At 41.2% G+C, this 27301-nt stretch overlaps 1 protein-coding gene across 1 annotated transcript in view; it reads right to left on the bottom strand.

Annotated features, from left to right (window-relative positions):
* CUNH12orf56 (chromosome unknown C12orf56 homolog) overlaps positions 1-27301 on the bottom strand; it is a 107811-nt gene that overhangs the window by 39811 nt on the left and 40699 nt on the right. Inside the window, exons 3-6 of the mRNA XM_032286808.1 lie at positions 23392-23464; positions 6930-7338; positions 3290-3363; positions 1326-1386 (exon numbers count right to left, since the gene is read on the bottom strand). Of these exons, the coding sequence (XP_032142699.1) occupies positions 1326-1386; positions 3290-3363; positions 6930-7338; positions 23392-23464 (617 nt within the window). The remainder of the gene's footprint in view (positions 1-1325; positions 1387-3289; positions 3364-6929; positions 7339-23391; positions 23465-27301) is intronic.

Raw genomic sequence — 27301 nt, 5'->3', positions numbered from 1 at the left:
GAAGGAAGGAAGGAAGGAAAGAGAGAGAAAACATTAATTCAGCAAAATAATGTTGCAGGAAGATTTTGGGTTTGCTTGTTTGTTTTGAAACAGTCACTTCTTATGCCTCCCAAGTAGCTGGTACTACAAGTGCATACACACCATGCCCAGATAATTTTTTTACTTTTAGTAGTGACAAGATTATGCCATGTTGGCCAGGCTGGTCTCAAACTCCTGACCTCAAGTGATCTGCCCACCTTGGCCTCTGAAAGTGCTGGAATTATAAGGATGAGCCACTTCACCCAGCCGTAGGAAAGATACTTAATCTAATAAGCTCTATTTTCCCTGTATTTTTTCATCTTTCCAGACATTTACTATAAATAATACCTCAAATTTGCAAAATGCTGGAAAGGCTCTTCCTATATTATCTCAGAAGCGCTGTGTATGATTTTCACAATGGTCAAGCTGCAGAACTGTCCCATCTGTGACACAGTTTCTAAATTGAAAACCTAGGGGATATTTATTCCTTTTAAATTGAAGATGCCTTACAGATAGAGACTATCTCTTGTGTATCATGGCATCCTTCACAGTGCATTTGAAATCACTGCATTTTAAGTATGTTGCCTTCAGGAATTAACTTTGTAAGAAATATGCTTTTCCTGAGTCAAGAGAGTGGTAGAACTCATCCTTCTTGCCTTCAGGAATAAATTTCAAGCCACACATACACAAAATTTGAGTCTGTTTATCATACAATTAGTTTTAAAACCACTATAAGTAAAACACTAAAATGAAAACTGATACTTTTTTTAAAGTAAACATATGAAAACCTGTAGAAATTTTAAGCTATCCATAGAACCTTTTAAAAAAGACACTTTGGGAGGCCTAAGTGGGCAGATCACCTGAGGTTGGGAGTTCGAAACCAGTCTGACCAACATGGAGAAACGCTGTCTCTACTAAAAATACAAAAAATTAGCTGGGCATGGTGGCACATGCCTGTAATCCTAGTCTAGAACTCCTGACCTTAGGTGACCCACCCACCTTGGCCTCTCAAAGTGCTAGGGTTATAGGTGAGAACTACTGCACCCAGCCTCATTTCTAATTTTTTTCTGATACTCAAGTTGTCCCGTCTTTGACTACTGGGAGCTCCTTCATGTGGGTTCCTGTGCCCTTTACTTAGGGCCCTGTCCTTTCTTTCTGGAACAAACTGTTTCAGACTTATTTTGTGTATGTCCTGCCCCAGATCTAGAATGTCCTCTAAGGAACGTTGGTTCCTTTTAGTGGGGAATGAATATACATCTTTTAAAATTAACTCACTCTCAGCTCATTTACATGACTCTCCAATATACCTCACTATCAGAAATGTCACAAAATTTGCCCATGACCTGCATAACATCAAAATTGCTAACACTGTCAATTCACGGAGTGCTTACTATGTGCAAAGCACTGTTTTCAGTAAGAAAAAGACCAAGAGTAACAAGACATAGTCCTTGCCTTCCAGGGGCTCACAATCTAATGAAAGAGAGATTCACATCACAAGTAAGTACTACAATATACAGCCTACCTGTCTGTGATCAGAACATAGCAGAATTCTGAAGTCTGGATAAAATGCAAACTCCTTAGCCTTCCATATAGGTCCTTTTATGATCTGTTCGCAGTCTCTATCTTATTTATGCATTCATTCTAGGGTCCCTGCCTTTAAGGAACGTAATGCATAATAGGGCATCAAATAATGAACAAGCAATCATAATACAGACTTGTAAGTGCTACAGGATGTGTGAGCAGGCCTGGTGTGGTGGCTCACACCTGCAATCCCAGCACTTTGGGAGGCTGAGGCTGAAGGATGATGAGGTCAGGAGTTTCAGACCAGCCTGGCCAACATGGTGAAACCCCGTCTCTACTAAAAATACAAAAATTAGCTGGGCATGGTGGCGGGTGCCTATAATCCCAGCTATTTGGGAGGCTGAGGCAGGAGAATTGCTTGAACCCAGGAGGCAGAGGTTACAGTGAGCCAAGATCATGCCACTGCACTCCAGCCTGAGCAAGAGAGCAAGACTCCATCTAAAAAATAAAAATAAAAAAATATGTGAGCATAGGACATTATGGAGGAGTCCCTCCTAACTTAGTTCTAGAATATCAAGAAAGATTTTCAGAGAAAATGATAAATAAGCTGAGACTTGATGAGATGGAAGTTATTCAGGAAGACGAAGATGAGTAGATTAGCGTTACAGAACAGGGGCCATTACCATAGGCCCCAGAGGGAAGAGAACAGGGAGCTTTCTGAGAATTGTGAAAAGTTCATTTGGAGCAGGAGCTTAGGGAAGGAGCGAGGATGAACACATCAGTTGAGGACAGAAAGATAAAAGAGATGTCATACATATTTTTGTACACTGTTTAGACTTTCATCTAAGGACAATGGGAAGCCATTCAAAGGCTTCCTGGGAGGAGCTACATGATCAGATTTGTGTTTCAGAAAGATTCCTCTGCTGTAGTGGAGAATGGGCCCGGAGAGGAGCAAGAGTGAAGGCAGAGAGATTAGCTAGGAAAACACTGTAGGAACCCAGAACTGAGATAATGGAGCCTGAGCAAGTGGCCATGGAAAGAAGAGGATGTTATCCAGAGATACTAAAGGCACAATAAATAAGGCATGCTGTGACTGACTGGATGCGGGAAACGAAGGGGAGAGAGGAGGCAAGGGTGACATCTAGGACTCTTGCTTAGGTGATCTGGGGATAATGACACCATTCCCTGTGTTAGGAAACACAGAAGGAAAGTCAGGTTCCAGAGGGAAGATGCTGAGTTCTCTTCTGAATATGTTGACTTTAAGGTTCCTGTGAGACAAACAAAAGATATCCAGTGGATAGTTGTGTTTGTGGACCTAACCATCAGGGCAGGCAGATGAGGTAGAGGTATAATTGTGATAGCCACACATACAACAGTTAGGAGAGGCAAAGAGGGCCAGGCATGGTGGCTCACACCTGTAATCCCAGCATTTTGGGAGGCCGAGCAGGGCGGCTCACCTGAGATCAGACCAATCTAACCGACCTGGCTAAAGTGGCAAAACTCCTGTCTCTACTAAAAAATACAAAAATTAGCTGGGTGTGGTGGTGGGTGCTTGGAGTCCTAGCTACTCAGGAGGCTGAGGCAGGAGAATCTCTTGAGCCCAGGAGGTGGAGGTTGCAGTGAGCCGAGATTTTGCCACTGCACTCCAGCCTGGGTGACAGAGCGCAACTCAGTCTCAAAAAAAAAAAGGAGAGGCAAAGAGGAAAGAAAAATCCCCCATGCAACTCTATCATATATCATCACTTCTTACCTATATGGCTTTTGACTTCTAATAGCAGGACTGAACTCACTAACGTAGAGGGGATCTTGTAAAAGGGTAGCTTTCTGAAAGAGGAAAAAGTGGAAACTGTTAGAATTTTTATTTACTGATAATCAATTACCCCTATCTTTAGTCAATATTATATATCTATTCTTTAATCCCCCCTACAGTACATGATTTGTTTATAAAACTCATTCTGGCCAGGCTCGGTGGCTCATGTGGATAATTATAAAATGCTGTTTTTCTAAGTTTGTTAGTTAAAACAAACAATATGTTATGGAGGGGGATTATAATATAAGCAGTAGTAAAATATGTGACAACAATAGCACAAAGAAAGGGCCAAGGTATAAATAGAATTGTACTGTGTTGCTAGGTACTTACATTATCCATGAGGTAGTACAATATTAATTCAACATAGACTGTGATAGGTTAATATTAATTCCTAGGAAAAGAAGCCTCCCAGCACTTTGGGAGGCTAAGACGGGTGGATCCTGAGGTCAAGAGATTGAGACTAGGCCGGGCGCGGTGGCTCATGCTTGTAATCCCAGCACTTTGGGAGGCCGAGGCGGGTGGATCACGAGGTCAAGAGATCGAGACCATCCTGGTCAACATGGTGAAATCCCGTCTCTACTAAAAATACAAAAATTAGCTGGGCATGGTGGCGCACGCCTATAGTTCCAGCTACTCGGGAGGCTGAGGCAGGATAATTGCTTGAACCCGGGAGGCGGAGGTTGCGGTGAGCCGAGATCGCGCCATTGCACTCCAGCCTGGGTAACAAGAGCGAAACTCGATCTCAAAAAAAAAAAAAAAAAAAATACAAATATTATCCGGGCATGGTGGCAGGTGCCTGTAATCCCAGCTTCTTGGGAGTCTGAGGCAGGAGAATTACTTGAACCCAGGAGGCGGAGGTTCCAGAGAGCCAAGATCGTGCCACTGCACTCCAGCCTGGGCAACAAAAGCAAAACTCCATCTAAAAAAAAAAACTTTTATATTGAACTAGTAGCTTATTGTTAGTAGAATGAATTCTAACCTGATTCCTCACTTACATGTGAAATATTTGCTTATTCATTTTCCATCTTTCAAGGAAGGGATAGAATATTATTGTAATTTTTTTTTTTTTTATTTTACTTTTTTAAAATTTTATTTTTTATATATATATATATATTTTGAGACACAGTCTCACTCTATCACCCGGGCTGGAGTATAAGTGGCGCAATCTTGACTCACTGCAACCTCCACCTCTCAGGCTCAAGTAATCCCCCTGTCTCAGACCCCCGAGTACACATACACCACATGCCTGGCTAATTTTTTGAATTTTTTGTAGAGATGGGATCTCACCATGTTGTCCAGGCTGGTCTCGAGCTTCTGAGCTCAGGTGATCTACCCCCTTCAGCCTCCCAAAGTGCTGGGATTACAAGCATGAGCCACCACACTTGGCCTTAGTTTTTATTTTAGAGATGAGGTCTTGCTTATTGCCCAGGCTGGAGTGTAGTAGTGTGCAGCAGAGTTTCCAACTCCTGGGCTCAAATGATCCTCCCATCTCAGCCTCTGGAGTAACTAGTACCATAGGTGCATGCTACCATACCTGGCTAAGAAAACTTAATTTTCAATGATAGTATCTACCAACTGATAGTCTTCCTCTACCCAAATTTATTTAATGGCCATAGGAAAAAAAAAATCAGACTACCTGGATTCAGCTCTACACTAGCTATAGTTGATGTTGCACGTATTATTTAATTTCTCGGTGCCTCAATTTCCTCATCTATAAAATGGGAATAACAGTCCTACCTCTTAGGGTTGTTGTACAAATTAAATACGTTAATATCCATGAAGCATCAGGCTCTGTTCTATTGTTATTATCTAGTAGGAAAATAGCAATAGATATTAGTTACTGTTACTGCATTTTTTATTGCACACACTATTTATAGCTTAGCGGGTAATGAGTTGGCCAGTCTGACTGCTCCAACCATGCCTCAGCTGCAGAATTACAAAGTAGTGCTAAGACCTGCAGCTGGGCAATTCAGGGATACAAACAGTTATTCTAAGTATTTACATAGATTTTTTTTTTAAGTAAATTAAGTTTTGGCTTTTCTACTAGACTATATGAGATCTTTTTTTAATAGACCAGAGTTTTTCTCTATTTTTAATTTGTTTACTTTTTTTTTTTTTTTTTTTTGAGACAGAGTTTCGCTCTTGTTACCCAGGCTGGAGTGCAATGGCGCAAGCTCGGCTCACAGCAACCTCCGCCTCCTGGGTTCAGGCAATTCTCCTGCCTCAGCCTCCTCAGTAGCTGGGATTACAGGCACGCGCCACCATGCCCAGCTAATTTTTTGTAGTTTTAGTAGAGTCGGGGTTTCACCATGTTGACCAGGATGGTCTCGATCTCTTGACCTCGTGATCCACCCGCCTTGGCCTCCCAAAGTGCTGGGATTACAGGCTTGAGCCACCGCGCCCGGCCCTGTTTACATTTTTAATTTGAAGAAACTGTTTAAAAATTTAGAAAGAAATTTTAAATATTTGAAGTCTTTCAAACAGTGGTGTGAGAAAAAAATTAATAGTTGTCTTGTAATCTTTCATAATTTTTAGCCATTTATAAAACCCTGGCTTCCTAGTTTCTTCTAACTGAAATAGCCCTTTATAATAATAATTATTATTATGTTGAAAGATCACTAATAAAAATTCTATTCCTGAAGATAAAGAGATTGTGTTGCTCTTTTAATAATTACTTGTTTTTTAAACCATCTAATAAAACTAAGAAAAAGGTCCCTAAATGGGAGTTCTGACTCTGCCCCTAAAGTTATATAATCTTGAGTAAATCACTCAAAAATTTTGTTTCAGTTTCCTCATTTATAAAATAAGGACTTAGAATGGTGATCTCTAGATAAATTTATCTGATCCTGTAACAACGTCTCCCCCATCAACCCACTTTCAATAGCACAACCAAGCAATACAGAAACAAACTGACAACATTGAAGCTTACCTGAGGTCTTTGTCACCCCAGCAACTGCAAAAGAACACCTGCTCACACATGTTCCAAGATAAGACCTGTCTCCCTCCTTCTTCATGACTTCCATGACTTAACCTTACTTACTTGCCTCTACAAAACCCCAGAGTTTTTTTGTTTTTGTTTTGTTTTTGTTGGGGGGACAGAGTCTCCCTCTGTCGCTCTGGAGTTCAGTGGCACAATCTCAACTAACTGCAACCTCTGCCTCTAGAATTCAAGTGATTCTCGTGCCTCAGCCTCCCAAATAGCTGGGATTACAGGCGTGTGCCATCACACCCGGCTAATTTCTGTATTTGTTAGTAGAAACAAGGTTTCACCATCTTGGCCAGGCTGATCACGAACTTCTGACCTCAAGTGATCCTCCCACCTAGGCCTCCCAAAGTTCTGAGATTACAGGCATGAGCCACCATGCCCGGCCACAAACTGCTCATTAATGAGCATTTTTTCCTATTGCAATCGCCTAAATAAAATCATCTCCTTAATTGTCCAACACATTTTGTTTTTCATGATATTATTAAATTCCAAGGCTAAATTTCCAAAATGGGAGGTAAAGGTGGGAGGGTTTGTTTGCTCCAAAAAATAAAAAAATAAAAATTCAGGTCAGGATTAACTTCGGAGGACACTTACTATAATATAATTGTTCCATGAACTTTTTAAGTGCAGAAATACTGATGAGGTTATGGAAATAACATACAAATGAAGTTCCGACTCCTTTTTTTCTAGGTTTGAGTTGCTCTGTGAAGGGGAATCTAGGAGGGAATTTCCTAAGTAAAACTCATTTCCGTTCCCATTGCACTTGAAAGGAATTTCACTTATGGAGTCGTTGTGATCTGGAAGTCCCTGGGGTTCCTTTGTGTTTGTTGTGCTCGATGGCTCGCTGACAGCCTTGCCAGTAGCTGCTGCAGACTGAGAGCTCCTCCTGGAGGGGGAAGGTAGGGGTCGAAAGGCACCTTGGCCATGAAGGGACAGCTTTTTGAGGTCTGAACGAGGATAGAGAGTCGAGTCCTTGGATGGTGTACTGCTCTCCTGGTGATCCCTGTCAGGTAGAATTTAATGTTAAACGTGATCTGCAGAATTTCACAGTAAGCAACAAAGAGAAACTGTTGGCCCAACTGCAGTTGTTTAAGACTCTGAACACAAATGTTTTCCATAAAAAGGAATGCTTGTTAAAACAAGGAAGTCATATAACTTCGCTGGTCATAACCCATTGACTAGAGGAGATATGATACTGTAATCTTTTAGTATACTTTTCTGTTTTCAGAAATAAACTACATTTCTGAAATACATTTTATTTCATATATTGAAGCACTTTCGATGTTGAAAGTATTGTGCCTGTCCTTCATGGAGCCCTGATATTTCCACTGAAAGGACTTTTTCATTCTAGTTTTGAAACCTGATTGTCCTTTAATTGTACATTGCTAATGGATCCTATAAAGAAAAAACTATTCAAATAGGAATATGAAGAGAGGGTTTTGTTTCTTTGTTTGAGACAGGGTCTCACTCTGTCACCCAAGCTGTAGTACAGTGGTGTTAGCTCACTGTAACCTCCACCTCCCAGGCTCAAGTGATCCTCCCACCTCAGCATCCTGAGTAGCTGTGACTACAGGCATTGGCACTACGCCCAGCTAATTTTTGTATTTTTTTGTAGTGATGGGGTCTCACTATGTTGCCCAGGCTGGTCTCAAACTCCTGGGCTCAAGTGATCTGCCCACCTCCAGCGCCACCTCCCAAAGTGCTCAGATTACAGGCCTGAGCCACTGTGCCTGGCCTGAGATTTTTTTAAATGGTGTTTTCTTTAGTTACCTACTGCTAATACTCTTCACATTTTCCCAATAGGATCAGCACTTTTTTTCAGAATCAATGCTGTGTCCTTTACCCTCCCTATTCTCTCCAGCTCACCATGACCTTTCTTTACTTTGGTACACAAGGAAACAAGTTAGAGAAGCTAAGTTGCAGAGTATGGTGAGACCTAAATTCTAATCCTGTCTCTGCCACTTAATAGTTATGTGACCTTTGTTAAACAAAGTTTATGAGAGGCCATTGTTTTCAACTAGCCTCCTGCATGAGGCCCCAGCAGAACAGACCAAAATAGAAGGGAGTCCCTTGTGCTTAGTAGCACTAATCAAACTGAACTTGGAAACTGACCGGTTTTCCAGAAAAACAGATTCCACTCAACCTAAGTCAATAATGAAGTAGCGTCCTGTGTTTTTAACACTATAAGAACAGTAACTTTGAAACAAGCAATCCAATTTTTGTCTTGTTTCAGCTTTCTTCAGCCTTTCTCTGCCTATTAAGTCAACCTCCTCTTCTCAGCTTTTCAGACCACTTCTCCCAATTCTAGAATCACAAATAAAACTAAATCTGTGCCCATTTTGTCTTTTGACATCTTAGTGGAACTAGGACTTGATTTCCTAATTTTAAAATAATACAATAGGCTGGACGTGGTGGCTCATGCCTGTAATCCAAGCACTTTGGAGGCCAAATGTGGGCGGATCACCTGAGATTGCGAGTTCAAGACCAGCCTGACCAACATGGTGAAACTCCGTCTTTAAAAATAATAATAATAATAATAATAGTAATAATACAATAATAGCACCCATCTCATTAGGTTTCTGTGAGGATACATACAATGAGTTTGTAAAACTGGAAACAATATGTGCAAACTATTACTATTACCCTATATTGCCGTGAGTTGATGGTTTATCTTTTTTTATAAATTTCAATAGTTTTGGGGGGAAGTTTATCCTTTTACATTATCTTCTCTCTCCCACAAGATTAGAACCTCCAAAATAGTGGAAAGCCACTTTGTTTTGTAGAGATAGGGGTTCTCACTATGTTGCCCAGGCTGGTCTCGAACTCCTGTCTTCTGCCTCAGTTTCCCAAATTGCTAGGGTCACAGGCATGAGCCACTATTCCCAGCTTGAAATCTCTCTTTTATTTTTATAAACCTGAAAATTTTTTTGGAAGGATGGGTTCTCACTATGTTGCCAGGGCTGGCCTCAAACTCCTGGGTTCAAGCAATCCCCATGTCTGAGCCTCCCAAAGTGCTGGGATTACAGGTGAGCCACTGCACCTTTCCCAGCCTACAATTTCTTAAGTGGAATGTTTAACTCATTTATTTTTTTAACTTCTCTTATTTCTTGGTGAATAGAGTAAAAGCTATAAATATAGCTTTAGAACAGACCCCTAAAGTCTGTTTTAGCTCAGTTGCATGCACTTTGATATGTATTGTCGTTAAGTTCTAAGTATCTTTTAATTTTCTTTATTATTTTCAGCAGTTTGATCATGATGTGGTTGGGTGTAGAATTTTTGGAGTTTATCTTTTTTGGGATTCATGGAGTTTCTTGAACCTGTAAGTTTATGTCTTTTACCAAGTTTGGAGAATTTTCTGTCATTATTCCTCCAAATACTTTCTTTTCATTAATTTTTTTTACACTTAATTATTATTATTTTTTTAGAGACAGAGTCTCACTATGTTGCCTATGCTGTCTTTGAAATCCTGGGCTCAAGCAATTCTCCTGCCTAGGCCTCCCAAAGTGCTAGGATTACAGGCACGAGTCACTGTGCCTGGCTATTTTTCTGCACTACACTTTTTCTCCTCTCCTTCTGAGACTCTGAAAATGTGAATACTAGATCTTTTTATATTGCCACACAGTACCCTGAGATTCTGTTTGTCTTTTCCTTCGATCTTTATTCTCTTTTGTTTAGACTAGACAATTTCTATTCATCTATCTTCAAATTCAATGACTTTCCTCTGTCATCTCCATTCCAGTTATTAAGCCTTTCAATGAATTTCTAAAATTTCAATTATTGTAGTATTTCTTCATTCTAAACTTTCCATTGAGTCCCTTTTTTATGTCTTCTATTTCTCTGCTGAGACTTTCTGTCTTTCCATTTGCTTCAAAGGGGTTCATACTTATTTCTTGGAGCCTAGTTATAATAGTTGCCTTAAAGTCTTTGGTTGGGTCAGGCATGGTGGCTCATGCCTGTAATCCCAACACTTTGGGAGACCAAGGTGGGAGGATCACTTGAGGGCAGGAGTTCAAGACCAACCTGGTCAAAATAGTGAGGCCCCATTTCTTTTTTTTTTTTTTTTTTGAGACGGAGTTTCACCCAGGCTGGAGTGCAATGGCGCGATCTCGGCTCACCGCAACCTCCGCCTCCTGGGTTCAGGCAATTCTCCTGCCTCAGCCTCCTGAGTAGCTGGGATTACAGGCATGGGCCACCATGCCCAGCTAATTTTTTGTAGTTTTAGTAGAGACGGGGTTTCACCATGTTGAACAGGATGGTCTCGATCTCTTGACCTCGTGATCCACCCGCCTCGGCCTCCCAAAGTGCTGGGATTACAGGCTTGAGCCACCGCGCCCGGCCGACCTCGAGGCCCCATTTCTATTTAAAAAAAAAAAAAAAAGTCTTTTGTAATTCGAACATCTGTGTCATCTTGGGATTGTTATCTGTTGTTTTGTCCTTCGTAAAATGTTGAAATCTTCCTGGCTCTTCAAATGTCAAGCAATTTTTGTTGCATCTGGGACTTTTTTTTTCTGAGATGGAGTTTTGCTCTTGTTTCCCAGACTGGAGTGCAGTGGCACAATCTCAGCTCACCACAACCTCCGCCTCGCAGGTTCAAGCTATTCAGCCTCAGCCTCCCAAGTAGCTGGAATTACAGGCATGCCCTACCATGCCCGGCTAATTTTGTATTTTTAGTAGAGATAGGGGTTTCTCCATGTTGGTCAGGCTGGTCTTGAACTCCTGACCTCAGGTGATCCACCCGCCTTAGCCTCCCAAAGTGCTGAGATTACAGGCATGAGCCACTGGACCCAGTTGGGACATTTTGAATATTATGTTATGTGATTCTGGGTCTTACTTAAATTCTATGGAGAAGATTAATTTTTTTAAAAATCAGACAATCGATTGTTGTATATATTCCATTCAGGATTTTTACTTGCATTCAGTAGGAAAGGTGGAGGAAAGTGTGCTTACCCCAGGTTGATCTGAATCAAAACCTTCTTGATTAATTTTATTAATATCAAAATTAAAATTATATTCAGTAAAGACACCACATAGACAAAGCTAACAGGTAGATAACAAAATGGGAGGTGATATTCGTAATGTCTAAAACCAACAAGCAGATTAATATATAGAATGTACAGAACAATTCTGCTGCTGACTATATAGCCAATTAAAATTTTCAAACAGGCATATAAAGGGAGGCAGAAAGGGGCAAAAAGAAAGAGGAAGATAGGAATAAAAAGATGGAGGAGACTGAAGAGGAGAAGAAGAAAGTATATTGATTCTACCTCTGCTCAATGATTTTTTCGTATTTTTATAAATATTTGTTAATAGTAATAAACTGAGAAAACTATATTAACATATAAGAGAATATATCACTGGGTGTGGTGGCTCACACCTGTAATTCTAGCACTTTGGGAGGCCGAAGTGGGCAGATCGTTTGAGCTCAGGAGTTCAAGACCAGCCTGGGCAACATGGCAAAACCCTGTCTCTTGTCTGGGAGCTGTGCCCCACGCCTGTAATCCCAGCACTTTGGGAGGCCAAGGTGGGTGGATAGCTTGAGACCAGGAATCCCAGCTACCTGGGGGACTGTGGTGGGAGGATTGCTTGAGCCCAGAAGGTTGAGGCTGCAGTGAGCAGAAATTGTGCCACTGCATTCCAGCCTGAGTGACAAAGTGAGACCCTGTCTGGAAAAAGAGAGAGAGAGAGAGAGAGAGAAGATAGTATATCTATTTAATGTTTTCAGTTTATTTTGAAAAAATCAAGAAATAAAGACTTAGAACAAGGCTGGGCACGGTGGTTCACGCCTGTAATCCCAGCACTTTGGGAGGCAAAGGTGGGCGGATCACCTGAGGTCAGGAGTTCGAGACCACCCCGATCAACATGGAGAAACCCCATCTCTACTGAAAATACAAAATTAGCAGGGCATAATGGCATCCACCTGTAACCCCAGCTACCTGGGAGGCTGAGGCAGGAGAATTACTTGAACCCAGGAGGTGGAGGTTGTTGTGAGCCAAGGTCGTGTTATTGCACTACAGCGTGGGCAACAAGAGAAAAACTCTGTCTCAAAAAAGAAAAAAAAAAGACTCAGAACAAATATTGGAGCCTTTGAATGTTTTCTCTTGAGTTTCTAAACATCCTGGATTCATGCATTTACATGCGTAGTATATTTACATAAAAACAGGACTTGGTCCTATAATAGAACTAGAGCAACCTATTGTATAACAAATTCTTAGAAAATTAAGACTAGTACCTCAAGCCATATTATTGCACAACAGCATTTTTATTTTTAAAATAATACAGTATTACTAGTGAGAGTAGAAAAAGAGGAAAGCCCTCCAAGGACTTGATCAAAGATTCTGAGGATGCTGAATAGTGATTATCCTGTGATTCACTTCCTGATCATCAGCAATAACAAAAGAGCTATGTTTTATAATAATACAGACTCACTATGTGCCACACAGAGTTTAAGCACCTTATATGTACATGATTTAGCCCTTACATATCATGCCTATGGAATAGGTACTATTATGAGCCCTTCCACCTATGAGAAGAGTCAAGCCTGGAAAGATTAAATAGCTAGCTTAAGGTAGAATCAGGATTTGAAGTCAGCCAGTATAGCTCCAGAGGCTGCGTGATTACCTACAAGGAGACAGGAATAACTCCGCCCCCTTTTTCTGCTTTCTGCTGAGAAATGCTTCTTGTTAGAGAAAAGCATAAGCTTCACTTCCTTGGAGTTTTTTTTTTTTTTTTTTTTTCCCCCTTCCATTTTGCTAATGATGTACAATTTAGTGCAGCACATTTTAATTTCATAAAAATGCCAAGTTGGTCAGCTTTAATTCTGTTTATTAAGATCAATTTTCCAGAAGAGCTCATCCTCTTCTTGCCATGTACTGTGGTTAAAAAATCTGCTTTCAGGCCGGGCGCGGTGGCTCAAGCCTGTAATCCCAGCACTTTGGGAGGCCGAGGCGGGTGGATCACGAGGTCAAGAGATCGAGACCATCCTGTTCAACATGGTGAAACCCCGTCTCTACTAAAACTACAAAAAATTAGCTGGGCATGGTGGCACGTGCCTGTAATCCCAGCGACTCAGGAGGCTGAGGCAGGAGAATTGCCTGAACCCAGGAGGCGGAGGTTGCGGTGAGCCGAGATCGTGCCATTGCACTCCAGCCTGGGTAACAAGAGCGAAACTCCGTCTCAAAAAAAAAAAAAAAAAAAAAAAAATCTGCTTTCAAACTTATTTTTTTGAGACAGATCTTGCTCTGTTGCCCAGAGCAATCTTGGGCGCTTTGGGCGCTCTGGAGTTCAGTGGTGCAATCTTGGCTCACTGCAGCCTCAACCTTCCAGGCTCAAGTGATTCTCTCAGCTCAGTCTCCCAAGTAGCTGGGACCACAGGCACGCACCACTACACCTGGCTAATTTTTGTATTTTTTTGTAGAGACCGGGTTTCGCCATGTTGCCCACGCTGATGCTGATCTCCTGGGCTCAAGCAATCTTCATGCCTCAGCCTCCCAAAGTGCTGAAAGTTGCCCTGCTCCTCAAATAGGCATGAGTTGCCCTGCTCCTCAAACTTTCGTTAGGTAAATGTTAGTGGAGGATACAGATAGATGTAAACTCAGATCAAAATCTACCCTGGTGGGTTTGAGCTTAGCAGACCTAGACTGAAAGCTAATCATTGTCATTATTTTTTTCCTTTTGCATTATTCAAGGTGAACTCAATTAAATTTATATATACGTTACTCTGGGTCAGCCCTATTGGTCTCAGTGTTCCTCTATGTTTTTCACACTCTCAAGCAATGGCAGTCTTTTTTTTTAAGTAGATCACAAAATGCTCCTTTCCTAAGAGATCATTTTGGTGAAATGCCTACTAGGTTTTCTCCTGTAAAATCCCTATGAAAACATAGAACTACCCCCTAATAAAGAGCTACACTACAGAGAGAGAAACCTAAATACTGAATCTCATTATCAGAAATCACAGGTAGATTATTTTTCATCCCTCAGGTATTTAAAGGCCTGTTGTTTGCTATTACTCTGAAAAGTGACAGTACTTATGTAAGTCTGATATCCCAAGGTAAAAACATCCTTCTTGTAACCTGCAGCTTCTCATCATTAGGCCTAAAACATGGCACCTAGGAGGTGTTTCAAATCTTTGTACATGATAACGTCCTTTAGTCCTCTAATTAGTGTTTCCTATCCCAGAGTGCCTATGTTTAAACATCTGACTCAAAGGTTTAATTACAAAGATTACAGTGCTAGAAAACTATAGGACAGTAGATCCAGCTCCCTCTTCACCCTCTTTGGAAACTATTTCTTCCCTCTACACACAGAGCACATGGAAGCTGCCATGTTTTTAAAGACTCCGATCTGTCAGCTGTGGTGAATATTTTTTAGCAGTGTGTCATTTATTCAAGCTGGGCAATCAGAGACTTTCTTCAGGATTTAAAAATTTGTTATAAGAAAGTGCGTGAGTTAGCCTTTGTCTGGTGGTGAAAGCTGTAAAATGTGAATTTATGAGTCGGTGACTCGTTTGCTGCCCAATGGAGGGTGTAGTATTCATGGAGAGAAGATGCAATTGACACACAAACATCAGAGAAGGAGACAGAGACCAAGTTCTGTGATACTGAAGCCCTCAGTTCCAGCTGTGTCTAAATTCCATTCTTAGCATTCCTACATTCCCAGGATTCCACTTCTAAACTTTACTGAGTTTGCTCACCATTGTATTAATACATCTAGAATATAACATAGAGCCCAGCAATTCAAATATGCCAGATTATGCCAGATTAGACTGATAGCTCTATGCCTATATCTTTATTTATTTCCATTTATATATATATATATAATGAATACTGAATTTCATGAGTTAACCCAGTAATTACAATACATTCCCTTTTTAAATCTAAAATGCATTTCTTTCACTTCTAGCAGAGTTCTAACCTCCACAGTAATCTAAAACAACTACTGCAAACCCCATTAATTTTTTTTTTTTTTTTTTTTTTTTTGCCAAGACAGGGTCTTACTGTCACCCAGGCTGGAGTGCAGTGATATGAGTAGCTGGGACTAGAGGCACATGCCACCAGCCCAGCTAATTTTTTCTTTTTTATTTTTATTTTTAAGAGATGGGGTTTCAGCATGTTGCCCAGGCTGGTCTTGAACTCCTGGGCTCAAACAATCTACCCACCTTGGCCTCCCAAAGTGCTGGTATTACAGGCATAAGCCATCTCACCCAGCTGCAAACATTAATTAAAACCCTGTTTTATTTTTCTGAATTGGAGGAAAGCAATGGAACTTCAAAGTGTCCTAGAAATGGGGGGAATTACATACTGAAATGAAGACTTGAGTTTGGGAGGATGTGGGTGTCTATTCCTAGAACTGCCCCTCCCTCAATCGTTCCAAGTACAAAGACCATGTTAAGAATTTCACTCAGTGCCCTGCTATAGGGCAGAGCCCTCCTCCCAGAAGCTCATAAATCACATTTTTCGGGGCAATAATGGAAATACATCAACTCTATCCAAACATGGTTTATTATTACAGGGATTTAGAGCAAATCGCACTCCCACAAGCCAATATTATGTAAGCCAGGCTAGATTGTAAAGAATATGATTATTCATTCAACAAATATTAAGCACCTAGTATGTATCAAGCACTGGGCCAACACTAGAAATATACCAGTGCACAAGAATATCTAGGTCCCAGCTCTCATGGAGTTTGCATTCCAGCAGGAAGACAGACAATAAGCAATGAACATGTAGTTATAATTTATTTTTTTAATTTATTAATTATACTTTAAGTTCTGGGGTACATGTGCAGAATGTACAGGTTTGTTACATAGGTATACACGTGCCATAGTGGTTTGCTGCATCCATCACCTGGTCATCTACATTAGGTATTTCTCCTAATGCTATCCCTCCCCAGTGCCCTGACTCCCTGCGATCCCTCCCCTAGCCCCTCACCCCCTGATAGGCCCCGGTGTGTGATGTTCCCCTCCCTGCGTCCATGTGTTCTCGTTGTTCAACACCCACTTATGAGTGAGAACATGCGGTGTTTAGTTTTCTGTTCTTGTGTTACTTTGTTGAGAATAATGATTTCCAGCTTCATCCATGTCCCTGCAAAGGACATGAACTCATCCTTTTTTTATGTCTGCATAGTATTCCATGGTGTATATGTGCCCCATTTTCTTTATCCAATCTATGCACACGTATGTTTATTGCGGCACTGTTCACAACAGCCAAGACTTACAGCTTACAAAAGTGCAGTGAAATCAACAGAGCAGTCTGACAAAGAAAACCTGTGTGTGGAAAAAAAAAAAAAAAGAAAGAAAAAAGAAAACCTATATGTGTTTGTTAACAGGTGGCATACCTCAAACTAGGTGATCAAGCAAGACCTCTCTGGGATGGGGACATTTAAGCTAAGACCTGAAGGATGAGAAAGAGTGAGCCATGTGAAAAGCAATGTTAAGAGGGGAAAGAAGTTCAAAGATCTAAGCTGGAAAGAGTTTGCAGTGCTCTAGCTATTGTGATGAGTAAGAGAAGTGGTAAGAGATGAGGCTGGAGTGGTAAGCAATGGCCAGGTCTTGCAGGGACATCTAGATGTGGTAAAAGGTGTATTTGCTGTGTGATGGAATACCACTGAAAGGTTTTAAGCAAGAAAGGGACATTTGGAAAAGATCATTTTGGCTTTAAGGTGGATAATGGATTCAGGCAGAGGCAGAGAGGTACTGAAAAGGGATGTGGAGAGCGTAGTTAGAAGTGTTGCAGAAGTGATGAGAGATGATAGTGAGGTTTTGGCAGGGGAGATAGAAGCTGATGGGTGAATTAGAGACATATTATGAACTGAGTATTTCCAATAATCCAGGGGGAGATTGATGTCATTGTTGATTATTTAGGCCAGCAATTCCCAAACCTTGATAGCTAGCTGACAGAATCATTTAGGGAGCTATCAAAAACAGATGACTGAACCCTGTCCCTAAAGCTGAGGATTCAGCAGCCTGGAGTACAACCTAGGAGTCTGTACTCTCCATGAGCCCTTGAGAGATTCAGATACACAGATACATAGCCAGGATTGTAAGGTGCAATTGAGAGGTGGGGCCTTTAAGAGGTGATTGGGTCATGAGGGCTCTGCCCTCATAAATAGGTTAATCAATTTGTAGATAAGAAAGCTCTCAGCAGATACAACACCTTGACCCTGGCCTTCTCAACCTTCATAACTATAAGAAATGCATTCTTTTCCTTATAAATTAGCCAGTTTCAGGTATTCTGTTATATGCAACAGAAAATAGACTAAGATATTAGGGAAGGCTATAGAGAAGACAGCACAGAGAAGGGAGAAAGAGCACAGAATGGGAGAAATGGCAACAAATCTTGACCATCTGACAAGTGTGTTGAGAGCCAGAAGTAGCCAGGGTAGTTCCATGAAAATGCATGGTGACCATGACACGTGTTTTCCCCATGCAGCGAATCTGCACATCCTGCCCATGTATCTCAGAGCTTCATATGAATAAAATTTAAAAAAAGAAAATGTGTGCTGGTGTTTTTTAGTTGCCACAATAAATGGGGAGTATCACTGGTACTTAGTGGTCAAAAGCCAGGTTAGCTGAAGTTTCACAATGTGTGGCACCATTCTGCACAAGCACAAATGGCACCACACAAAATGCCAGCTGCACCCCTTGAGAAATATGGTGAAAGGAATTCAGCTTGCTGTTTGTCCCTTCTCCAACGCCAGCATTAAAAAGGGGTCTCAATGCGCATTTTAAGCAATGGTATGCAATGCTTTAGAAAGTTTTTTTTTAGACAGAGTCTCACTCTGTTACCCAGGCTGGAGTGCAGTGGTGCCATCTTGGCTACCTGCAATCTATGCCTCCCAGATTCAAGCAATTCTCTACCTCAGCCTCCTGGGTAGCTCAGATTACAGGCGCCTGCCACCGTGCCTGGCTAATTTTTGTATTTTTAGTAGAGACGGGGTTTCACCATCTTGGTCAGGCTGGTCTTGAATTCCTGCCCTCGTGATCTACCTGCCTCGGCCTCCTAAAGTGCTAGAATTACAAGTGTGAGCCACCATGCCCAGCCTAGTAAGGTTTTTTTCTTTTGATGTTTAGCTTCAAATCAGAACCTTCAAAGCCTTGAGAACTCTGACAAGATCACAGGAACTCTATTGCTAACTCCTTACTGTCCAACAATCTTCTTATCTGGAATAATTGGCCATAAGGTTTAAATTCTACACAGCAAATTGGTAATGTGTTTAGGAAAAAGAAACTTCCTATTTTTTTTTTTTGTAAGAAAAGAAGTAATAATAATAATGATATTTAAGTTTAAAAGAGACCTCATAGGTCCTCTTATTCACACTGTGAGAGAGGGTGAGAATGACGGAAAGTGCAGTGAGAAAAGGCCCCTCCCCAGCAAGCTAAGCAACGCACCATGACCCACTATGAGTTTGTGAATATCCCTAGTTAGGATTTCACTATTTCCAACAGCATTTTGCAATACTTTTCTAATCTGGATATTTCCCCTTGCTATAAACGGTCTTTCAGGGATCCAATTCATGTTAATTTTCCCTATGCCTCTGTATCCCTTGACTGGCAGCTCCTAGAATCCTACACTCCCTTCCTCCTTCTAATATCTAAATAGCGAAAGTGTGTAACAGTATCACACTTTAACTTATGCAATTTAAGAAACTCCTTTTTTCCTTTTGTCCAGGTGCAGTGGCTCACACCTATCATCCCAACACTTTGGGAGGCTGAGGTGGGCAACTCATTTGAGGTCAGGAGTTTAAGACCAGCCTGGCCAACATGCCAAAACCCTGTCTTTACTAAAAATACAAAAAATTAGACAGGTGCGGTGGTGGGCGCCTGTAATCCCAGCTACTTGGGAGGCTGAAGGAGGAAAATCGCTTGAACGTGGGAGGCAGAGGTTGCAGTGAGCAGATATCATAACACTGTACTCCAGCCTGGGTGGCAGAGCGAGACTCAGTCTCAAAAAAAAAAAAAAAGAAACTCCTTTTTGTTCTTTTTAAATTTACCCAGGCTTCTTTCCCACCTTCCAGACTAAAATTTCAACCGCCAGATGAACTCTTCCACCAGATGAGGCCCACTAGGACCTCAAGCTTAATCTGTTTAAACATGGGTGTGATCCCTTCTGACATCCTTATTTCTTTGAAGGGCATCACTATTCGTCACCCCAGCTGGAAACCACAGTAGTTTCTCTTTCCATCTCTCCTGTTTCAATCAAATGTTGGTATTATGGATTCTGCCTATGAAGTGTCTCTTCCATCTGTCCCTTTTTCTTTATTCTTGCTACCACTAGCCAGTTCACATTCTAATGACTTTCCACCAGTCTCTGGTCTTTCCCTACTTCAATCCATTTTAAGCACAACCGCTGGATTATTTTTCTGTAGTAATGCTTCTATATCATTCTCTTGGTCAAAACTTTCAGTTTCTCATGTCCTGTGAAATGAAATGTAAAGTCTTCATATGGACTATTTTTTTTTTTCACTGTGAGAACAAAATTTATTAACACATCTATAGTATTATGGTTAGTGCTCAGTACAAATTAGCTGTTATTAACGAGACATTTATATGCTGTATTATGTTAATACATGTTGCCACACAAATATTTTTCCATTACACATGAGTTTTCCAACCAATAGATGAGTATGTATTTAAATTACAATTTTATTCTAAATGTGGTATATACATTTAGAATAATAGCATACACAATAGAATACTATACAGCCTTAAAAAGGGGTAGATGTCAATTTAAAAATATGGATAAATTTAAAGGATATTTTACTAAGTAAAATAAGCCAGATACACAAAGAAAACTACTGCATAATTCCACTTTTATGTGGAATCTAATAAAGTTGAAATAACAAAATACAATGTGGAATAATTGGTTACCAAAGACTGTTGTTGATAAAAGAATGCAAAGTTTTACAGACAGGATAAATACGTTTTGAGATCTATTGCACAGTAGGGTGACTACAGTCAATGATAATGTATTGTACATTTCAACATAACTAACAGTAAGTTTTTGTTTTTGTTTTTGTTTTTTTTTTTTTGAGACGGAGTTTCACTCTTGTTACCCAGGCTGGAGTGCAATGGCGCCATCTTGGCTCATCGCAACCTCCGCCTCCTGGGTTCAGGCAATTCTCCTGCCTCAACCTCCTGAGTAGCTAGGATTACAGGCATGCGCCACCATGCCCAGCTAATGTTTTGTATTTTTAGCAGAGACGGGGTTTCACCATGTTGACCAGGATGGTCTCGATCTCTTGACCTCATGATCCACCCGCCTTGGCCTCCCAAAGTGCTGGGATTACAGGCTTGAGCCACCGCACCCGGCCCTTACTAACAGTAAGTTTTAATGTCTCACCACAAAAAAAATTATAGGTAAGTAAGGTGATAGATATGTTAGTTAACTTGACTTAATTATTCCATATTTTATACATATATCAAAACATTACACTGTACCCCATAAATGTATACAATTTTGATTTGTCAACCAAATATACTAGTAGTGCATGTGTTTTTCTAAGAAAATTTAACAAATTGGGCAAGAGAAATAAATGTTTCCTCATATATTATAATTTAAGGAAAAATATACATATATTATTTATTATACATAACTTGCTTATTTAGTGATGTAGGTAAGTAAACTTTGATATCATGAGTAGTTTGAACCGACTACTCAATAATAAAATATATTAATTATTATTGTTCAGAATAATATAATTTCTTTATTTCTTTCACTTTCTTCTTTCGCTTTCTTTCGCTTTCTTTCTTTCTTTTCTTTTCTTTTCTTTTTTCTTTTCATTTTTTAAATTGCATTTTAGGTTTTGGGGTACATGTGAAGAACATGCAAGATTGTTGCATAGATACACACGTGGCAGTGTGATTTGCTGCCTTCCTCCCCTTCACCTATATCTGGCATTTCTCCCCATGCTCTCTCTCCCCAACTCCCCAACCCCCGCTGTCCCTACCCTATTTTCCCCCAACAGACCCCAGTGTGTAGTGCTCCCCTCCCTGTGTCCATGTGTTCTCATTGTTCAACACCCGCCTATGAGTGAGAACATGCAGTGTTTGATTTTCTGCTCTTGTGTCAGTTTGCTGAGAATGATGGTTTCCAGGTTCATCCATGTCCCTACAAAGGACACAAACGCATTCATTTTTGATGGCTGCATAATATTGCATGGTGTCTATGTGCCACATTTTCCCTGTCCAGTCTATCATCGATGGGCATTTGGGTTGGTTCCAGGTCTTTGCTATTGTAAACTGTGCTGCAATGAACATTCGTGTGCATGTGTCCTTATAGTAGAACGATTTATAATCCTCTGGATATATACCCAGTAATGGGATTGCTGGGTCAAATGGAATTTCTATTTCTAGGTCCTTGAGGAATCGCCACACTGTCTTCCATAATGGTTGAACTAATTTACACTCCCACCAACAGTGTAAAATTGTTCCTATTACTCCACATCCTCTCCAGCATCTGTTGTTTCCAGATTTTTTTTTTTTTTTTTTTTTCTTTTTTGAGACGGAGTTTCGCTCTTGTTACCCAGGCTGGAGTGCAATGGCGCGATCTCGGCTCACCGCAACCTCCGCCTCCTGGGTTCAGGCAATTCTCCTGCCTCAGCCTCCCGAGTAGCTGGGATTACAGGCATGTGCCACCATGCCCAGCTAATTTTTTGTAGTTTTAGTAGAGACGGGGTTTCACCATGTTGACTAGGATGGTCTAGATCTCTTGACCTCGTGATCTACCCGCCTCGGCCTCCCCAAGTGCTGGGACTACAGGCTTGAGCCACCGCGCCCGGCCAGTTTCCAGATTTTTTAATGATTGCCATTTGAACTGGTATGAGATGGTATCTCAATGTAGTTTTGATTTGCATTTCTCTGATGACCAGTGATGATGAGCATTTTTTCATGTGTTTGTTGGACTCATGTATGTCTTCTTTGGTAAAGTGTCTGTTCATATCCTTTGCCCACTTTTGAATGGGCTTGTTTGTTTTTTTCTTGTAAATCTGTTTTAGTTCTTTGTAAATTCTGGATATCAGCCCTTTGTCAGATGGGTAAACTGCAAAAATTTTTTCCCATTCTGTTGGTTGCTGATTCACTCTAATGACTGTTTCTTTTGCTGTGCAAAAGCTGTGGAGTTTGATTAGGTCCCATTTGTCTATTTTGGCTTTTGTTGCCAATGCTTTTGGTGTTTTGGTCATGAAGTCCTTGCCTACGCCTATGTCCTGAATGGTTTTGCCTAGATTTTCTTCTAGGGTTTTTATGGTGTTAGGTCTTATGTTTAAGTCTTTAATGCATCTGGAGTTAATTTTAGTGTAAGGTGTCAGGAAGGGGTCCAGTTTCTGCTTTCTACACATGGCTAGCCAGTTTTCTCAACACCATTTATTAAACAGGGGATCCTTTCCCCATTGCCATATGGACTTTTAAGACCCTCCAAAGGATGGACTCAATTTCACTTTCAGGTCCTATTTTCAATCACACGGGACTAACACATGCTCCATTTCTTTCCTGCCTGGATCTCCTTTTCCACTATTCCTCCAACGGCAGTGTCCCCATCTCCACGCACCCTATTCCTTTACCAACTGTCACCTGGCATCTTGACTTCTCCCCACAACTGAATATAATCTGTCCCCTCTATAAGTCTCTTTGCAAATTGCTCAGACATTCAGGATACTTAGCATGTGGACTGTGTATTTTCTTTCTCTGTGCAAATGCTGTATGTTTTGGTTAGAATCAGCTTCACAAGGGCAGGATCTATGACTTACTCATCCATCATAGGGCCTAACATAGTGCCCTACACAGAACCAGAGGTCAACAGATGTTTTTGAATTTAATTTTAGTGATTTGTCTATATTGTGACATCTATATATTCAGTAATATATAGAAAATTAGAAATATTATTTAACTGATTTGAATTGAGAAAAAGTTCTCTCAAAAATACCTTCTTCATTATTGCACATATGAGATTAATAGTACTTAGTCCAAAGCCATTGGTAGAGAAAAAACATTAAGAAAAACAAGTTGTAATGTAAAAATGTTTTGGTTAGCAAGTTAAACACATATTCCAAACAACAATCTCACCTGGGAGGAGATTCATTCACACTTCTGGGCTCTTTGCTTCTCCAAAAGGCAGGGCCATTCTTTTCTTCCTTGACTTAAAAAAAATAATTAAATTAAATAATTTGATTGAGATTATGAAGAAGACCTAGTCACGTGTACTGACTGAATGTTCATAAATCCTCACAAAAATTGTAAGTCCAAAATTGTAAGCTGGGTAGCATGATGGAGCAAAAAGAACTTTGGCCTTGACATGAACATGTCCCCAACCAAGCACAGTGGCTCACACCTGTAATCCCAACTTTTTAGGCTGAGGTGGGAGGATCACTTGAGCTCATGAGTTCAAGACCAGCCTGGACAACATAGTGAGATGTTATCTCTACAAAAAATAGAAATATTAGCTGAGTGTGGTGGTGTGCATCTGTAGTCCCAGCTACTTGGGGGGCTAAGGATGGAGGATTGCTTGAACCTAGGTGGTTGAGGCTGCAGTGAGCTATGATCATACCACTGCACTCTAGTGTGGGTAACAGAGCAAGACCCTGTCTCAAAAATAAATAATAAAAATAAATTTTAAAATGTAGGGCCTTTTGGGGAGTGATTAAGTCACTAGGGCTCTGCCCTCATAAATGGGATCAGTACCCTTATAAAAGGTTGGAGGGAGTGCCCTAGTCCTTCTGCCCCTCCCACCATGTGAGGATATAACATTTGTTCCTTCTGTCATGTGAGGATGCAGCAAGAAGTTGCCATTTCTGAAGTAGAGAGCAGCTCTCACCAGACACTGAGTCTTTTGGTGACTGGATCTTGGACTTCTAGCCTCAAGAACTGTGAGAAAGAAATTTCTGTTGTTTATAAACTACCTACTTTAAGGTATTTTGTTATAGCAGCAGGTGCAGGATAAGACAGTGGTTTGCTGTTATTCTGTCTTTCCAGGCTCTCCCTTTTTTCACTTGAAGCCAGGAGTTCAAGACCAGCCTGGCCAACATGGTGCAACACTGTCTCTACTAAAAACACAAAAATAGCCAGGCGTGCTAGCTCAGGCCTATAGTTGGAGCTACTCAGGAGGCTGAGGCAGGAGAATCGCTTGAACCCAGGAGGCAGAGGTTGCAGTGACCCAAGATTGAGCTGCTGAACTTCAGCCTAGGCAAAAGAGGGAGACTCTGTCTCAAAAAAAAAAAAAAAATTTCAGTGGCCCTCATTGCATGAGAGAGTTCCTTTCAAAGTCTTAGGAGATACCCTAAAAATGTGTTCACATGGACAAATATTTTTATGAGAATTACAAAGAGAATAATCCACCTACTCAGCCACAACCATTTAAGACCACAAGCTCTTCTTCCTACTTCAATTATCCTTCTGTCTCACTTCCTTTCTTTCTTTTTTTTTTTTTTTGAGACAGAGTTTCGCTCTTGTTACCCAGGCTGGAGTGCAATGGCACGATCTCGGCTCACCGCAACCTCCACCTCCCGGGTTCAGGCAATTCTCCTGCCTCAGCCTCCTGAGTCGCTGGGATTACAGGCATGTACCACCATGCCCAGCTGATTTTTTGTATTTTTAGTAGAGACGGGGTTTCACCATGTTGACCAGGATGGTCTCGATCTCTTGACCTCGTGATCCACCCGCCTCGGCCTCCCACAGTGCTGGGATTACAGGCTTGAGCCACCGCGCCCGGCCCTCACTTCCTTTCTTGACAGTGGTTGTAGGCACTTTGTATTTGTGATTTCTTCTGTCCTGATTTTTTGTAGTGCTGCGGGCATTGTATTTTGTAGGGAACTACCCTATATCACCCCATGTTCAGTACCCTGTGTTTGGTGGTGAAAAGACAGATTAAGAGAGAAAGTGGGACCAGGGGGCCATCACTTTATTACTTCAGAGGATACAGTGAAGGCCCTGAGCTCTCATCATCCACACTATTTATTGATTACAATCACTTTGATCTATAGGGTAGAGGTGGAGTGATGGTGAATTAGCGAGCCAGAAGTGAATCAGTGAGCCAGAACTGGTGTGTCAACCTAAGGATTGATAACAGCAGTGGTCTGGGAGTTTCACAAAACAAGAACGTGGTTATCTTTAGCTGATTATCTATGTACAGCTAAGAGAACTCCTTACAAGGAGCCTACAATTCTGGCTATGTCATAGTGCTACGAAGGGGTTTTACATTCTTGAGCACAATGATTATGGTAGCAGGGCCCAGGTCACCCTGCACCAGAACATGAGGCATGAAGAGGCCTTCCTCCTCAGAGGCCTCCTGCAGCCTTCCGCAGTTTGTTCTTCCTTGTTTATATGTTACTCATAACCAATTTATGTAGGAACTCTAAGTTCTTTCTCCTTTGCTGCTTTTCCCAACAGTATTTGTACAATGTAAAACAGACATCTTAACTATTTCAAGGTGTGCTCTCCAAATTGTATGAGTTTTGTCCCCTGTAAAACTTAGATCTGCTCCTGCCCTAGCCATAGCTGATGTGTCTAGAGGTGGATTGCTGACCCAGTCTGGGCCAATCAATGTCTTGCCCTGGATTTGTGACATTTGTTCTTGAGAGACAGGGCTAGAAGTCTTTGGAGCTGGCTGGACTCTAGCTGGAGGTTACGGCCAGGCTGCTCAGGCCCTGGAACAGGCCCCTGGGTTTCTGTTCTCCCACTATTTGCCTCTTTTGTTTCCCTTTTGATTCCCTAAGAGACTCCAAAATCTTCCAACAAATTCCCCTTAACATTAAGATAGGCAGAATCAGTTTTTTCTATTTGTGAGTTAAGAAACTTTAAGACCCCAGCTATCAAAATCACTTGTAAAAGTAGGCATTTCACAAATAATGGTACTAAATATGATGTAAATAATGGCTTTGTATATTGCTGGAATTAAATGGAAGCACTTATAACTCATCAATCAGACAGGTTTGAGCCTATCTCCTGCTTCAGATCACAAATCACAGAATGTCTAGGAGGTAAACCACTGGAATCTGGTGATATAGTAATACCAACTCAGGGAGCATGCAGCTTGGAGGAGAGCAGGAAATATAGAGCACAACACTGCTGGCATGCTGGAAAAAGAGGACAAGATTGCCAAGGCTTATCTATTAGGATGCTGGAGTTACCTGCACAATCATCCTGTAACAGTCTTAAGTTGTTTCCTAAACCTAATTCAGCCCAGATTCACTAACCAAACTTGAATTCTCTCTTTTTTGTGCGAGGTCATTAAAAAGTCGAGTAAAAACAACTTTAGTGTCCATGTCCCTGCCTCTTTCTATGTTAGCTTTATTTTATTTATTATTATTATAATTTTTTTGTTTTTGAGACAGAGTCTCTGTCTGTCACCCGGGCTAGAGTACAGTGGCACAATCTCGGCTCACTACTGCCTCTGCCTCCCGGGGTCAAGTGATCCTGCTGTCTCAGCCTCCTGAGTAACTGAGATTACAGGCACGCGCCACCACAGCTGGCTAATATTTGTATTTTTAATAGAGACAGGTTTTTACCATGTTGGCCAGGTTGGTCTCAAACTCCTGACCTCAAGCGATCCGCCCACCTTGGCCTCCCAACATGCTAGGATTCCAAGTGTGAGCCACCGTGCTCGGCCTATGTTAGCTTTAAATTTCACTTTGTAACCATGGTCTGGAGAATCAGGATCATCTGTACTCTCCACTCAGAAATAAAGTACAGTTCAGTCTGTTTCTGCACTTGGGGGAAAGTGTGGTCTCCTAGACACCAAGGACCACAGTCTGGCAGGTGTAAGGCAATGATGACAAGAGAGCCTGAGTGCAGAGTCATCGGCTGCTGAATTCTCTAGTGTGCATGTAGCAGTTGACATGCTTCTTCAGTGGTTTGGGTATAAATTCCTTCAGTCATTTAGCACAATGCATGTCTCATGGAATACTTGGTGGTGGCCGGGCGCGGTGGCTCACGCCTGTAATCCCAGCACTTTGGGAGGCCGAGGCGGGTGGATCATGAG

Source organism: Sapajus apella, unplaced genomic scaffold (genome assembly GCF_009761245.1).
Source record: "Sapajus apella isolate SASKATOON/1434 unplaced genomic scaffold, GSC_monkey_1.0 scaffold2, whole genome shotgun sequence".
NCBI classification, from domain to species: domain Eukaryota; kingdom Metazoa; phylum Chordata; class Mammalia; order Primates; family Cebidae; genus Sapajus; species Sapajus apella.
This window is presented reverse-complemented; position numbering and strand designations above follow the sequence as displayed.